The sequence below is a fragment of the Papaver somniferum genome, chromosome 5, assembly GCF_003573695.1.
Source record: "Papaver somniferum cultivar HN1 chromosome 5, ASM357369v1, whole genome shotgun sequence".
NCBI lineage: Eukaryota > Viridiplantae > Streptophyta > Magnoliopsida > Ranunculales > Papaveraceae > Papaver > Papaver somniferum.
This window is the reverse complement of record NC_039362.1, coordinates 65,624,750-65,640,541: the sequence shown is the minus strand read 5'-3', so window position 1 is coordinate 65,640,541 and position 15,792 is coordinate 65,624,750. Positions and strand designations below refer to the sequence as shown.

The window sequence follows — 15,792 nt, the reverse complement described above, 5'->3', positions numbered from 1 at the left end:
TAAAGCTTTTGGTTGGTAACCTAACAACAAGCTGGGCTCCAACACCTTTTTGAATAGCAACGCCTAATCTATGAAAAATAAAGCTACCAAAACCACTACTAGCGTCGTTACTAACTAAACAATTCTTCATACGCTTGGAAAAAACACAAAGTATCCTCACCCAACTCCCTAGAGTAGAGAAAGCCAAAACACTCAATCCATGACCATGTGAAATACACTTGTCCAGGTACTTAGAGTGTTTACGTGAAACCGCATTAGATATAGCTTTCCCTGGGATGAAAGAGCGAATTCCATCACCTGTGAAGGGCGAAACACCTGTGACATCCATACAAACATCCTTTCCGTCTTTCCAGTTAAGCACAAGAATATCAGCAGGTTTCAACTCCTTGTCATCATTCGTTAGAAATCCCAAAGAAACTTCCTTACGAGCAGGCACACTAGCTTTGAAGCAAATGTCGACGACTACATCACGGACAATATCATGTCGAAACCTGGGGCCTAAATCCTTAGCACAATGAAGCGCATGATACCAAAGATGTCCATGGTTTTATTACAATATATAGATTACGTTATAACAACGTTATTAGACCCGTTATAACTGTTTTCACGCACGTTGTAACCGTTAGATAGAAATTTCAAACCATAATTCTTTTTCATTTACTATTTAACCGTTATAACGCCCGTTATTTTAGAATAACGTATAAAAAACGCGTTTTTCCCTAAATAACGTGATTTTTGGCTGAAACGTGCTCACACCCGTAAAAACGCGTTATAACGGTCACGCTCAGTAGCCGTGACCTGAACCGTGAGCTGTTTTTCAAACCTTGATCCATCTTCATTGTATTTGTACTATGTGAAGATTTTTAATGATCAAATCTACACCGTTGATTTATTGAGAAAAATAAGTTGGTACATCAAAAGTTTGATGTTTTTCTTTTTGTGTATACTTATAGGTGTCCCCTTATAATTCCAAATGTTACAGAACACAACAACAAAAGAAAGTTTGCCGTTTACTCGTTTTTGTTCCATCTGCAATGGCAAAGGAAATAATGGAAGGAATAGCTTCAATAGCTTTACTCCCATGTGGATTCATATCAGGACACTTCATTCAACTTCCTGGTTCTATATGTTATGGTCTTCAAGGCACTGGTATGTACATGGGGTTTTTACTCCACTATTTTCACCTTCTTGATTTTGCTAGGTAACTGTTTGATGGTTTTCCTCAACCAAAAATGGGGGCATATTCTTTTGGTTTTCTTTTTTGGTATTGGTTTAAAACTTTAAGTAAATTCATTGTCGTTTTCTTTATGTTTCTTAAGAACTTGCTTGTGAGATGGAATGCAGCAGAGGCGAGGATTATCGCTTAATCAAGCTAACAATTATCGACTACATTGTAAGACGATCTTCAAATTTTTTAGGTGTTCTCTCTCTACTCACAATTGAGTTTTGTGCGTAACTATAATAATAACTGTATACTTGTAGAGGAAGAAAGAAAGGGTTGTTGTAGTGGAATGCAGAGGCCATGATGCTGCAAGGCTGCGCAATGTTGACCAGGCACATGGGTAAGCTACTATGTCAAATTACCTTACTTCAAATGGTTTTTGGGTTTATATTATAACATCTGTCAAGGTTCTTTCTATCTTCTTAAGCCATTTAAAGGAAGTTAAACCCATGATACTGAACCACCATACAAACAAAAACACGGATTCTAAGCGTAGGATGTTAAACACTTGGCATATCTTATTTGGATGTGAATCTCTATTCTCACCTTATCAGTAGTTTCTTCTTATGAATTTATTAAACAGATGGGAGAAAGATGTCATCGGGATGGTTGAAAAAAAGAATGTAGAGCACAAAATCTCTGTTTCATTCGACTGTGAAACACTTAAAGCTGATAAAGCTGCAGAAGATCATATCAGACAATTCATGCCAAATCTAGTTGGACTAGAAGATGTTGTTGGTAAGTAGCACACATCCCTTCTTCTCATTTTCGACAAAGAGTCAGTCAGGTGTTGTCATGTTTCTTCTTGGTTATAACATGACTTGTTATCACTTGCAGTCAATGTGGGTAAGATGACTATAGCTGGGTTCAATTTCGAAGCTGAAAATGTCAAACTTGAAGAAGAAGCTTTTGAAGCCAGCCTTGCAGAAGAAAACTTTGAAGCAGACAATGTTAAACTTGAAGAAGAAACTTTTGAAGCAGATGTCAAGCTTAAAGAAGAAACTTCTGAAGCAGAAGTCAAATTCGAGGACGAAACAGAAAATTGCAGCTAGTGCTGGTTAGATAAAGTTGTCTGTTTTACTCGGTTGTTATTTACTATTCCTTTTACATGGCATGAACCTTTTTCATGTTTATACTAAGCATCTCTCAAAACTAGAATCATGTATATAGAAGCTCTGCTAAGAGGATGAAGGGGTATTTTAGTCATTCCAAACTTATGTTACCGGTTTTTGGTATATTACAATCCGGTGGGTTTTAGGAAACTCCAAATGTTTTCAGACCATACATATACATTCACACGGCTCTTTAATAAGCACCAGCCCTCTTGGTGTCGCGCGCTTCATAGTTTTGAAGCATGAAGATTATCAACCCTAGAATACCGATGCCGGATCTCCCAGGTGATATCATTGTCTACATACTATTGAAGTCGCATACAAAATCAATATGTAGATTCAGGTGCGTTTGCAAACATTGGTACGAGTTATTCAAAAACCCTGATTTGAAAAGTTAAATTGTTTCTGTACAGAAAATAATCATGAATTCGACATGCATATCACAAAATCCTTCTCATTATATACAATATTTGAAAATAAATATTGTGGATATGTTAAGATTGATTCTCCGTTGGAAGATACAAGTGTAAAGATTAAAATTGTTGGATCTCATAATGGTTTGATTTTGATGGAAGAAGATGGGAAGACAAAGGCAAGACATTGGCTTTGGAATTTTATATATAATTTGAGTACAAATTGTTGGATTCACATTGAAAGTTAGGCCAAATGCTTGAATTCTAGAGCTCGTGGCCCCCTACCAATAAGAATCGAGGGTTAACAATATATTTTTCAATTTTTCATGCGCAGCAAACTCCTTATGTGGAGATTACTCACCTTATATTTTCTGTTATCCCATTACTCTACCAATAAGAATCGAGGGTTAACAATATATTTTTCAATTTTTCATGCGCAACAAACTCCTTATGTGGAGATTACTCACCTTATATTTTCTGTTATCCCATTACTTCTCCACCGTCTATTATCTAATCTCGAAGCCCTAATTCTCTCTTCTCTCTTAATTCTCTGAAAAACATGGTAAAATATTATGAGAAATAAATAGAAGGCGGAAGATCAGCTTAGCTATCTGTTTATCGATATCAGGCAAGAAAAATATTATCTTCTTTGGTTTACTATTGGTTTCGATTTCCAGTAAATTATTATGGAAGCTTTTTAGGTTTGTGATTTAGTTGCTTAATAATTGGATTTTTTTGTTTAGGTTAAGCCTCTGCAACTAGAATTTCTAATTCTGAGATGGCGGGGAATGACTACCAGGACCTAAAGAGAGGAGGGGGGCAAGAAGACATGTTTTCGATAAAACTATCTAAGAAAAGAAAAGAAAATAAGGAGAAATGAAATGCAGGTTGCTAAGTATTTTGTTGAAAAGAAAGATAGCTGTCACTAACATAGTGTTTCTATAGTTCTGATAAATGACTTCTTATGTAGCCATATTTATTTATTTTTTTCGCGATGTTTTGTTGGCAGATATAACTAAGTTCAACTATGCTTGAGCTGTGAAGTCCAGTGGCGTTGTTTTTGGGCAATTATGGACTTCGGGCGGATAATTTGTCTATACAAACGGGTGAGGCATCTTTTTATTAGGGAAAAATCTTTTGATTCAAGTCGACTGTTATTTACAATTGGGAGTTTTAACAAACTGCCACACTTCCAATTTCATGTTTAAGAAACTGCCACCGTTTTTTAAAAAGTTTATTAAATGCCACAACTGTTAGTGTTTCCGTCTGGACCCACCTAATTGGTCAAAAGTTCGCTGACCAGGTCAAGATTCTTACACCTGTCTATATATCGACGGCTCAAGATTAGCTTCATGAGATTACTACACGTGTAGTGTTTTAATTTACTATCCTATCCTTCACGGAAATGAAACCAAACCAAGTTTTTTGCTTTCTCATTTTTCATTTCGTTCTCTCCGTGTCTCTCTTTTCCAGCGGAGAAACTTAGGTTAGAGAAAACTAGGGTTCTACAAAGGGATTTGGTTTAGGTTGTGAATCTGAGTAAAGGGTTTCAGCAAAGTTCAAGATGAAGAAGAAGAAGAACGGGAAGAACAACCAGTTGTATCTTTTACTAAAACCCTAACTTCGTTATTCTCGATTTCTGAAGAAACCCATCTCTTTCTTCATCTTCTTTTTGTCTTCTTTTCATTTTGTTACTTAAAACGATGTTGTTGCATCTTAGGGTATTGAATCGAAGCATGAGTTGATGTTTGGTTTGATTGTTTTCTGATTTTTCATTAGGGTTTGATTGTTTCAGTAAAGTTCATAGTGATTCGAAGCATGAGTTCAATTTCTGAAGTTTATTTTTAATTAGGGTTTGATTGTTTGATATGTAATGTAAGTAGGGCTTAAATTTTGGAATTTGTATGATTAGGGTTTAAATTGTTGGATTTCAGTGCTTAGAAATTTGTGGGTTTACTGAAGTTTATTTGTTTACTTATGATGCAGTGATGAAACATATTATCCATATAGAGACATCAGCGTCTTGGTTACGGACAGTAATATGACTTTGTTCTTCCCTCACATGGATAGAGAAAAATTTGACCTCAAGGAATTTGAGCAGATGTTGCGTGTTAAGTTGCGCCTTTCTGAAAATGAAATTCCTAGTTTATATTGGATGATAGAACCATGTTTGCCTGAGATTATGGATAGGAATGAGGACTTGTTTAAGTTCTGGGAGCATGCAGTACCTGATGATAAAGGATTTATATGTTTACATTTGAAGATATTAAATTCTGAATTCGGTAATGACAACGACTTCATTGAGGCTGCAATGGAACAACCAGTGACAGTAATTGATGAGACTCCAAAGAAGTCCCATAAGAGGATTGCTAAAAAGCCAGTTTCAAAGGAAAAGTTTGTAAGGAGATCACCAGAAAAGACTGTAAGGAGATCACCAAGGTTGAAAGCTCAGTCAAAGTTTGAAAACTCAAATGGAGGAGTATCTAGGAAATTGTTTGTGGATCTGTTAAATGAAATGGAATCTCAGGGTTATTCTTGCGTTAGTCAAGCCAGTGTTGTGGGTTATAGCAGTGTACCAATTCAAGTGACTGAAAACTTTAACCATGATTACTGGGTTGATGCAGTCAAGAATACTGATGCAGTGAACCAGATTGATGCAGTGAACAACAATGATGCAGGGGTCAGCAGTGATGATGATGAGGAGAATGTGGTGTTAGAGAACACTATTATGGATGAATGTCACCCCGATGAAGACCCAAATGCTCCACCAATATATGACAGTGATGAAGAGGATGATATTGATTATGAAGATATTATCAAGACATGTAAAGTTGGAGATGGAAGTAGTCATTCAAGCAGCGGTGAAGAAGATGATGAAGAAGGTATTGAAGTATTAACCCTTTGATGTTTATAACTTATTGTCTATTTCCCCTTTCTTTAAATGTACTAACACTTTGATGTTGTTTGTTAATTGCAGTTTCTAATGATGGTGGGAGTAATGATAATAATGATTGTCTTGAAGCAATAAATGATAAAGATGTGAAAGCGAAGTTTGATTACAAGAACTGGAAAGAAGACTTCAATATGCACAGTAATGAAGAAGAAGAACCCTTATTCCCTGTAGAAGAAGAGGTGGCTCCTGTTGATCCTACAAAGATTGAGGTAAAGTATGCTTTTAATAACAAGAAGGCATTTAAGAAACATCTTAGGGGTTACTGTGTAAAAAATAATTATCAGTACACTGTTTACAAGAGTGATAAAACTAGATTAAGAGTCAGATGTAGGTTTAGGGAAGAGTATGGATGTCAATGGTTTGTAAATGCTAGCATAAAAAGGCATGAGCCTACTTTCATTGTTAGGAAGGTTAATCTAGAACATACTTGTGTTGGAAATCCAAAGAGTTTTAACAGATCTGCCAATCCTGAGTTTGTAAAAGAAGTGGTACATGAGAAGTTAAAGGATACAGCTGGGGCCTTAATTCCAAAGCCTAGACATATAGCAAGAGACTTTTTTGTTACTCATAACATAGATATACCATATATTTGTGCATGGAAAGCAAGAAATCTTCTTTTAGAAGATCTGTTTGGTAATTATGATGACAGCTACAAGGATGTACCCATCTTTTGTGCAATGGTGGCTCATACTAATCCAGGGTCAGTTGCTAAATACAGTTATCGAAAAAAAGGTAACATTATGTTCAGTACATCTTATTTATGCTCTTCCCTTTATTTATTTGTAAGTTATGCTCAGTTAGTTACATAGTTTGGTTACTTAAAGTGCAGATAAGGCATTCATGAGCATGACTATTTCAGTTGCTGCACCAATGAGAGGATTTCAGAAAGCAGGAAGACCAGTCATAGGGTTAGATGCATGCCATCTAACTGGAAAGCGTGGTGGTGTTCTAATGGCTGCAACAGCACTTGATGGTCAGAATAATCTTGTGCCTTTAGGCATTAAGGTCTGTCAGAGTGAAACTAAGGAGAACTGGACTGGGTTCCTCAAGGATTTGGCTCCAGCAATCAATGCACGTCATGCTGGCAGAATTACCTTTATTTCCGATAGGCAGAAAGGCTTGTTGGAAGCTGTTCCTAAGGTTTTCCCTGGTGCAAGAGTTAGATATTGTTTCAGGTATGTGTTTTTTTTACAGTAGTTTACATTGTGTATGTGTTTTTCTATTGGTTCAAGAACTTGAAGAAGTACTAACTCTTTATTTGCATATGCAGGCACTTATACAAGAACTTCAAGAAATACTACAAGGCACCAACCTTGCACAGTTCATTGTGGAATGCATGCAAAGCATACAAAGTAAAGCATTTTCAGGGGATTCCCTTGTCAACATGCTGTATGTGCATTGAAACTGCTGAGGCCAAACTGGAAAGAGTAAGTGGTTTGTATTATTCAATTACTTTTTTTGTATTATTCATTTACTTTTGTTTTTGTAAGTGGTTTGTATTATTTATTGTTCCTTGTACACTGACACACCTTTGTTTTATTGATTGAACAGTTATTGTGCTCCTTACTATTCTGTGGAGTATTATAGGACCACATATGCAAATGCTGTCACACCCTTAGAAGACATAACTGAATGGTTATGGGAAGATAAGGTAGATTTATAAACTTTATTGAAAGTGGTGCATTTACTTTTCAAGATATTGGTTATTTATTTTTCTCTTTTCCCTATTTTAAGAATCAAACCCTTTAGGGTTTCATTACTTTAACTTTCTCATTTGTTTTCTCTTCTTCTGGCAGGAAACCATGAACGTCAACGTAAACCCTCCTCCTTATCAGAGAAAAACTGGAAGACCAGCAAAGAAGAGGAAGAGAAGTTATGATGAACCTGAAACTGTGGTGAAGAAAAGGAAGTGTGGAAAATGTGGATCTATTGCTGGCCACAACAAGAGAACCTGTACTGGTGGTGATGTTGGTAAAAACCAAACTGGATTCAAGCCAAGCACTGAGTATGATGCTGCAAACTGCACCTTCACACAGAGAGATCAGCCTGAAAGTAGCACTGCAAGGGGTAAAGCCAAGGTGAACAGATCCAGAGGTACATCATTTTTTGTTGGTGAGTCATCTGCAGGACCTAGCACTCAAGGAAGACCAGTAGCAGGACCTAACACTCATGGATCTACCCAAGATAATCAAAATTTCAGTCAGAATTTTGCTGGTATTGGATCTGTCAGTCAACATCTTTCTGTCACAAAGGGAAAGCAAACCAAGGCTAAGAAGACTAGGAAGTAGAAGTGTGTGTGCTTTATTGTTTGTTTTAGATATGTTGTGGACAAGTATCTAATTGATGGTTAGTTTTTTTGGTTGCTTTAGACACTGATTCTGGTATGGACATGTATATGTACCAGAAATCAGTTTTATTTTGATGGGATAATCTTGCTTTATGAATGAAAATGATATTAGTTAGAACTAATTTTCAGATTACATGTTAATTGTCTTTTCAAGTTAATTTTTACACATTCTCAGATGCGTTTCTGATTTGCATTGTTCTTTGTAGCATTCTTGTTTATGCAGTGGCTAACTCGTTCCAGGTTAACTCGTTTTCTTCACTGCACCGAGTCGCGAGTTAACTCTCTGCTCAATCACTGGCTAACTCGTTCCAGTTACTGATTCAGGGGCTTTAATGTCATTTTACGCTGCTGATTTAATGCCACATATGCACTAACGGATACTAACGCCAGTTAACTGTTTTCTCAAAAAAACGTGACGGAAAAAGTCAAGAGTGTGGCATTTAATAAACTTTGAAAAAAACGGTGGCATTTTCTTAAACATGAAATAGGAAGTGTGGCACTTTATTAAAATCCCTTTTACAATTTGGTGATATTGCTCATTAGTTTTATATTATTAGAGAGATAGGTAGTCAGCTTTTACTGTTTGATTGCATCAGTAACGATAGACTGTCGTTTGGGACATTTCCATAATTGTATTGTTAATTAGGAGAGTGTTAGATGAATGTGGCTCACTTTTAACGCAACATCATGATCTACGTTCTGTAATGCCTTCCAGCTTACCAAATAATAGTGCAGTGAAGTGGTTATTGACATTGAGATGAATATTACTGGACATAAATGGTTCTCTTTTAGGGTTGGGATTTTTTATGGCCTTGATAGCAAAATGGAAGTCGAGTTTTATGAGTTCGATGGTATTAACAGTGACCTCTTTCTGTTAACTGTGGTTAGTGTTTGGTTTTACAATTGGCTTGAAAGGATCCTAAAAGATAAAACTCAATTACTGCAAATGATGTTAAGATTAAAGCGGAAGGTAATCTTCTCATCAAGTTTACCTCCCAAAAATTTTCACTGTAATCTTCTCATCGTGTTTACTGCAAATGATACTACGATTAAACAACCAACTGCAAGTATCGTAGATTCTTATATAAAAATGGCAACGAACAAAAATATGCTAATAAATGCTTTGGTCAATGATTCGTGGGATGGCATGCAGGAGTTTTTTTTAGAGTAGTTTAAGAACCATTCTTTGCGGTAGTTTCATATATGTGAAGTTTATAACATGAAAATATCATCTCTGGAGCTCCTTTGTTAGGTCATAAGTGCATAATTAAGTTTTTGTTATGATATATTTTATTGGTTTGGTAGCTTAAGTTAAGTCGCACCACAAGAGTTCTGATTACCTTTGAGCTAATATTTTCTTAATTTTTTGATTAGGGAGGATAGCAACACATGACCATAGCTATTTGTAAGGATGGGTATCCATGTCTATCCTGATTGTGTGGTTCCCCTAAGCTATAAACCCCTATTCAGAAAGGCAATTGAGGTGCTTTTTGAATTCTTCCTCCTGGCCTCTGTTTACCCATAACCATGTATAGCCACCATATCCGTTCTTGCTATCTATAAAAGTTCATGAGTTTTTGCGCCCATGTTTGTTTGCATTGAGTAATATACATTGCTTTACCACTTTTTCACTGCCATCTCAAGGTCATAAATTTTCGGTTACAATTGTGAATTTCTTACCAAAGTCACAGGATTTTTTTTTTCTTTTATGTCAGGTTATTGTTTAGGCTCCAACAAGGTAGAGGGCCATTGAGCATATGAAGAAGGATCTCAATGGCACCGTAATTACAGGTGAACAGTCTCTTCCTTGAGTCAAATTCTGTCATATCAAAATGTTAATTCAGTTGATGATCCGGTTGTGGTCTCCTTTTAGTTTTCTTGATTTTTTTCAAAATTGTCATCCTTTTTCAGGGGTTCCGACAATCACTGGATTATACAAACTAATTTTGGAGACTGGGATATTAATGCTCTTTAAGACAAATATGAACCAAAAAGTAAACCTAATTGTTTTCCAGAAACCTAAAAGGGTTTCCACTCTGTATAACAAGACTTTAAAAATGGCAAAGTTGATACTGCATTCATACTGAAGCATGAATAAGAGTTAGTTGTTGTAAGATGCCAGAGCTTATCGTTTGGGCGCTTATATTTTTTTTTTCTGTTTTTTGTTTTTTGATCTTGATACTTCTCACTTGCGGCCACAACAAAAAATGGTGCTATCAATACGGCCAAAAGAGGTAGTGAATACAATTCCTAGAGAAATATTTGTTGATCCAAATTGGTTGTCACCTACATATCCTGAAACCACTGTTTTCTTAATGAAACCAAATATCCCTGAAATGAGTGTTTGTTTCTTTGCACTTAAAGTTAATATTGAGATGGGTTCTAGGCTGCTAGCGATACTGTGAATTCTTAATTATGTTGAGAGAAGAAAGTTTCCTGTTAATTGTTCTTGAATATTATGATTGTGAAAGTGAGGTTAATAAGGATTTTTCCTTATCACATACTCTCTTTTCTCTTTGTAACTAAAGTGGTTTTATGATATATGTTTGATTTAGGAAGAACTTGAAGGATATGGAGGGCCATCGAAGACAGTTCCATCTCGAACTTCTTCAAATAAAAGTAGAGCAGCTGAAGTTTACAAAGAGTAGGTTGTCCAATTGTTTTTCTCTTTGTACGCTCTTTGAAGATTCTTCCAGAGAATCTTTGAAGAAATTAACAACAGCAAACAACACAAGTGGGCCAGCAATCACAAAACAAATCTAGGTAGGTACTGATCCACCTCTTTATGTACTACAAGACTACAGTCGTTGAAAGTAAATCTTACTTGGCACCATATGCATGCTCGTGTCACTAGGTTGAAGGTGGTAAATACATCACATCAATAATACTGTTCTGGCACCAGTTGAACATTTGTCATGTTCACTCACGCTAGCAAAATAGAGCAGTGTATAGAATCATTACATTATTGCAAGGAACTGCCTTGAATTCATACTGTTGGCTTCGTAGTGATGATGGGAACATGAATTTAACATCTAATATCTTCATTTTCTAATCTTTCAAAGAGCCGGCTTCTTCAAAATATAGCATTGTACTATATTATGCCAAAAAATACAGTGTGTGCGCACTATATACTTCATTATGATTATGTGATTGATCTTGGAAAAGAACCCCAGGAAAAATGTCTTGGTCACTGAATATTTTATTATTTTTATTGTTGCAGGAGATAAGGAGCGACCCTCTTTACATGCAATTTGGATGTGAGCATCTATGAGGTGATTGGCTAAGGAAATCAGGAGCATTTTTGCTAATCAAACTCTATTAAAGAAAATTGAAAAAGATCAGTATGTTTGTTATAATTTTGTTAGACCGTATAAGGATGGTTTACAACCGAGAAGAGTAAGTCTCATTCCTGTTTGGTATGTTCTGTTTATTCATGCTTAAGATACGCTGCTAAGTCCTAACTGCTGCTGGGACAGTAGTAAAATACAACCAAATGGAAGCAAAAGGCAACAATGTCAATGATGATATAAAAAGAGAACCATGCTTAGTTTTAAACTTAACCAAGGAATGTCTCAGCCCTTGCACACCAGAACGGGAAGGAATACACACATATTGGGGTCTTTATTATCATCAGCCTCACATGGATATTTCAGATCTCCTAAATAGAATGATAATTAAGGAGGGTTAATTGACTTCAGCCCGTGCCAAGCACGGGCGACACACTAGTCCATATAGTAAAGAGTTAAAAGAAATATTTATTCCAGAAGCCTATGGACCAGCGGGTTATGAAAGTTGGGTATGCAGTGTTACATATGGGGTTGATTATAATTGCTATATACCGGTGATTACAATATTGTGGCAGCTTCCACCTATGGTTACGAGGGAAATGTTCGCTATGGTTGTCGAATTCAGGTTTATACATCGGAATCGAATTCATGGAAAACCTTTCCCAGACTCTTTCCTTATATGTGCAGTCCCCTTCAACGTGAAGTAATATTTGTTCGTGGAGCTTTTCACTGGAAAGGGATGCGACTTCCATCCGAGACATCATGTATTGTTTCTTTTGGTATCCATGAAGAGAACTTCAACGAAGTAGTAGTCGTCCCACAAATCTTCGATGACTATGCTAATAATGCTCCAATGAGATTGGGTGTTTTAGGAGGGTGCCTTTGCATAATACGATCATATGCTGGTGTTAATATTGATGTTTGGGTGATGAAAGATTACAATGTGATTGAATCTTGGACTAAATTGTTCGTTTTCCAGATTCCAAAACATATAATGCGCATAGACGATGTGAAAATAATATGGGAATTCAAGAATGGGGAAGTTTTATTCATAACAACCAAGAGAACTTTTGCGACATGCATGTTGTGTTGTTTAGTTTTGTATGACCCGGTGAGTCAAATCTGTAAAGTCACCAAGATCTGGCATCAACCAGGGTCCCATTGGAATATTGAAGCTTATGTTGAGCGGAGTCTTGTGCCATTCAAGTTGAACTCAACCAACGATAACTTGAAGTTGAACTCCAAGAACATGCTGCACACAACAAGATCAAGAAATTTAGAACCATCATTTAACAGCTTCCTGAAGGAATTGGCACATATAATTTTGCAAAAGTTGGCACAGGTAGCACCAACTTCAATAAGTAAATTTGCAGTTCCATTGCTCCCGAGACTACGAACACCAGACGTCCACTCAACCAACGAGAACTTGAAGTTGAACTCCAAGAACAGCTTCTTGAAGGAATTGGCACTTATAATTTTGCAAAAGTTGGCACAGGTTGCACCACCTTCAATAAGTAAATTTGCAGTTTCAATGGTCCGGAGACTCCGAACACCAGAAGTTGGCCTATTATTGAGACCTCAAATTTGACCCGTGACCAGATTTGGACAAAAGTATCCTTCCCACACCTGTCTGTCTTTGATTTACATTTCATTCTCTGAAAAATTTGTAACCGATTTCACTAAATGAATATGACAGTGACTTGCAAATCATAATACATATTCCTGTTGTAAGGGATCCTATCAACTGCTACTTTGCAACTCAAACAATGAAAAAAAATATAGAAAATGGAAGAAGTTATAAATAATGGTGTGATACATCAAGATTTTGCTTTGTCTCTATTTTCTTCGTTGTTTACTGTAACAGTATCTGTCTCCCGAGAATAATCACTACCAGGCACGTCAATCATTAATAAAGCATCTTCATCTTCCTTGTCTCTGGTTTCCATGTCATCTTGTTCCTGAACACAACACACAATTCATGAGCTTACAGCTGAGCAAGGAAATAAATCTCTTCTACCCGAATTCTTAACTCATTATTTCATTCTAACTTCTACCTTTGAATTCTCCACATATTCTCTCCGCCCTGCAACAGATTTTAATGGATTTATGTACTTACAAGTTCATGGCAGTCCAATTTGCAAGCAGCACAAACACCATGTTCCAATTCGAAAAGTTCCTGGAAAGTTAAAGTGTTAAACCCATGATACTACATGGATTCTAAGCCTTGAAGTTAAACACATCAATTTTCTCTCCTCATGAGTAATTTTTTCTTCTGAACAAAATACATGGAAGGCAAAACTGAAAATGTTGTTGGAGTCTTGCAACAATAGAAGAAACGTCAGATGTATCAAACAATAAATATAAAGAACCGTATCAAACAACTTCACCACGAACAAATTGATGAGGGCAGAATCACAGGTTCAACAAGCTGCCCTTAACACATTAGTTCGCGGGTATACTCTAAAGTAATGCTAAACCTCAACGTGCGAAGATGTGTCCAGGATAAGACTGCCCGATATAACTTGTATTAGTACAATACAAGTTACCCACTCTTAAACTCAGCAACGGGGATGGAAGTAAAACGCCGCACGAAAATAAAAGCAAGAAGATGAAGAAAAGTAGACCTAGAGATGGTCGCTGCTTGTGTGTTTTGAAAAGAGATTTTCGAGTTGTATTTATAGGAAAATTAACTTGCAAATCAAGTTAGGTTTAATTTTTTTCTTATAAAACGAGTTTTGTTTCTTGTAAAACAATTAAACACAAAAAAAGGAATTTTTTCCATAAATAAAACTCTTAAATAAATTATTTATCAAGTTAAAAACTTGCAAAAAATAATTTCAAGTAGACACGGACTTGGTGCTTCGTACACGCGCATGGGTCGAAACATGTATTTTTCTCCCCACCCGCTCCAACCACATTGTTTTACAACATATTCATGAGAACATGGTAATATAGTGGAGCACCTCTTTAGTTTTCCACAATGTGGGACTAAAGGTTCAATTTCATTCACTCAAAAATGAGTGAGTATCCTTAAACCCTTAGGTCATGAGATCAAACCACACCAAGATCAAAAAATCATTTATTAAATAACTCATTTTCTCCAACAAATGTTGCTATAAGAGGGATACGATGTGTTAAACAGATGGGAGAAAGATGTTGTCGGGATGGTTGAATGCAAAGCACGATTTTCATTCGACTTGGAAACACTGATAAAGCTGCAGAAGATCATATCAGACAATTCATGCCCAATCTAGTTGGACTAAAAGATGTTGTTGGTAAGTAGCACACATCTCTTCTTCTCATTTTCGACAAAGAGTCAGTCAGTGTTGTCATGTTTCTTCTTGGTTGTAACAAGACTTGTTATCACTTGCAGTCAATGTGGGTAAGATGACTATAGCTGGGCTCAATTTCGAAGCAGTTCAAGAAAGTGCACTATGTCTTGAACTGCTAGCGTTTGGTGTAATTCTAATAACATCCACGCATGATATCCTCCAAGTGTTGCTAAGTTCATGCCGTTTTGTCCATTTTGGCCCTGGACATATCCTGTTTCTCAAAATGCTTTAGAGAATCGGCTCCATTCTCATTGGAAGCGAGCCACTTCCTCATTCAGATAGGTGAGTTCCATCAAGAGTGTTTACTGCCACACCCCACTTCAATCTTAAATTGAAACTATAGAACTCATTAAGACTTAATTAAAAGTCATCCTCCACATGCAGTCACACTATCACATCAACACCATAGGGAAGGGACAGAGAATGAAATTCTCTGATAGTGTTTACCTTTACCCACCATAAATTAGTTGTCTCATTCGGAACCTTGTTATTGGAATCTCCAGTCAGCAAGGTTGAGTATCCTTCATGGCAAGTTTAATTATTTGAGCCTAAGCCTCATCCCCTTCGATGCTTTACTAACTATCTCCTTGGGAAAACCTTTCGTCAAAGGGTCCGCGATATTCTCCTTGGACCTTGTCCAATCTATGGAAATAACGCCTATTGAGATTAGTAATTTCAAAGAATCATGTCTTCTACGCATATGTATAGACTTTCCATTGTAGAAGCTATTCTTAGCTCTACCTATTGAAGATTTGCTGTCACAATGTATAGATATAGCTGGCACATGCCTATGCCAGAGAGAAATATCTTCTAAAAAGTTTCTTAGCCATTCGGCCTCCTCTCCTGCTTTATCTAACGCAATAAACTCCGACTCCATAGTTGAGCGAGCTATACATGTCTGCTTGGAACTCTTCCAAGATACAGACGCACCTGCTAGAGTGAATACATATCCACTCGTAGACTTAGACTCCTCTGAGTCTGCTATCCAGTTCGCATCGCAAAATCCCTCAAGGACGGATGGATACCCTTCGTAATTAAAACAAAAGGTCATTGTGTACTTCAAGTACTTTAGCACTCTATTAAGTGCATCCCAATGTTTCTGCCCTGGATTACAAGTATACCTGCT

General features: G+C 36.6%; 3 protein-coding genes across 15 annotated transcripts; all 3 read left to right on the top strand.

Moving 5' to 3' along the window:
• Positions 1-992: 992 nt before the first annotated feature.
• Positions 993-2,428, top strand: LOC113281761. The gene is made up of 5 exons (XM_026530602.1): positions 993-1,149; positions 1,320-1,393; positions 1,483-1,562; positions 1,806-1,960; positions 2,060-2,428. Exons 1-5 carry the CDS (start codon positions 1,035-1,037, stop codon positions 2,272-2,274), a joined length of 639 nt encoding a protein of 212 aa, XP_026386387.1. The 5' UTR covers positions 993-1,034; the 3' UTR covers positions 2,275-2,428.
• Positions 2,429-7,072: 4,644 nt separating this feature from the next.
• On the top strand, positions 7,073-7,988 carry LOC113279135. The gene is made up of 3 exons (XM_026527839.1): positions 7,073-7,127; positions 7,252-7,351; positions 7,497-7,988. Exon 3 carries the CDS (start codon positions 7,503-7,505, stop codon positions 7,986-7,988), a length of 486 nt encoding a protein of 161 aa, XP_026383624.1. The 5' UTR covers positions 7,073-7,127; positions 7,252-7,351; positions 7,497-7,502.
• Positions 7,989-9,451: 1,463 nt separating this feature from the next.
• Positions 9,452-13,076, top strand: LOC113281760. Of its 13 annotated transcripts, none has more exons than XM_026530595.1 (5): positions 9,452-9,530; positions 9,763-9,838; positions 9,959-10,281; positions 10,603-10,810; positions 11,268-13,076. In XM_026530595.1, the coding sequence occupies exon 5, from the start codon at positions 12,014-12,016 to the stop codon at positions 12,920-12,922; it is 909 nt and encodes a 302-aa protein (XP_026386380.1). In that variant the 5' UTR covers positions 9,452-9,530; positions 9,763-9,838; positions 9,959-10,281; positions 10,603-10,810; positions 11,268-12,013; the 3' UTR covers positions 12,923-13,076. The 13 variants fall into 13 exon arrangements, with proteins under 13 accessions (XP_026386380.1, XP_026386383.1, XP_026386377.1 ...); XM_026530592.1 differs by lacking the exon at positions 9,452-9,530 and adding an exon at positions 9,536-9,576; XM_026530589.1 differs by lacking the exon at positions 9,452-9,530 and adding an exon at positions 9,551-9,649.
• Positions 13,077-15,792: the final 2,716 nt, after the last annotated feature.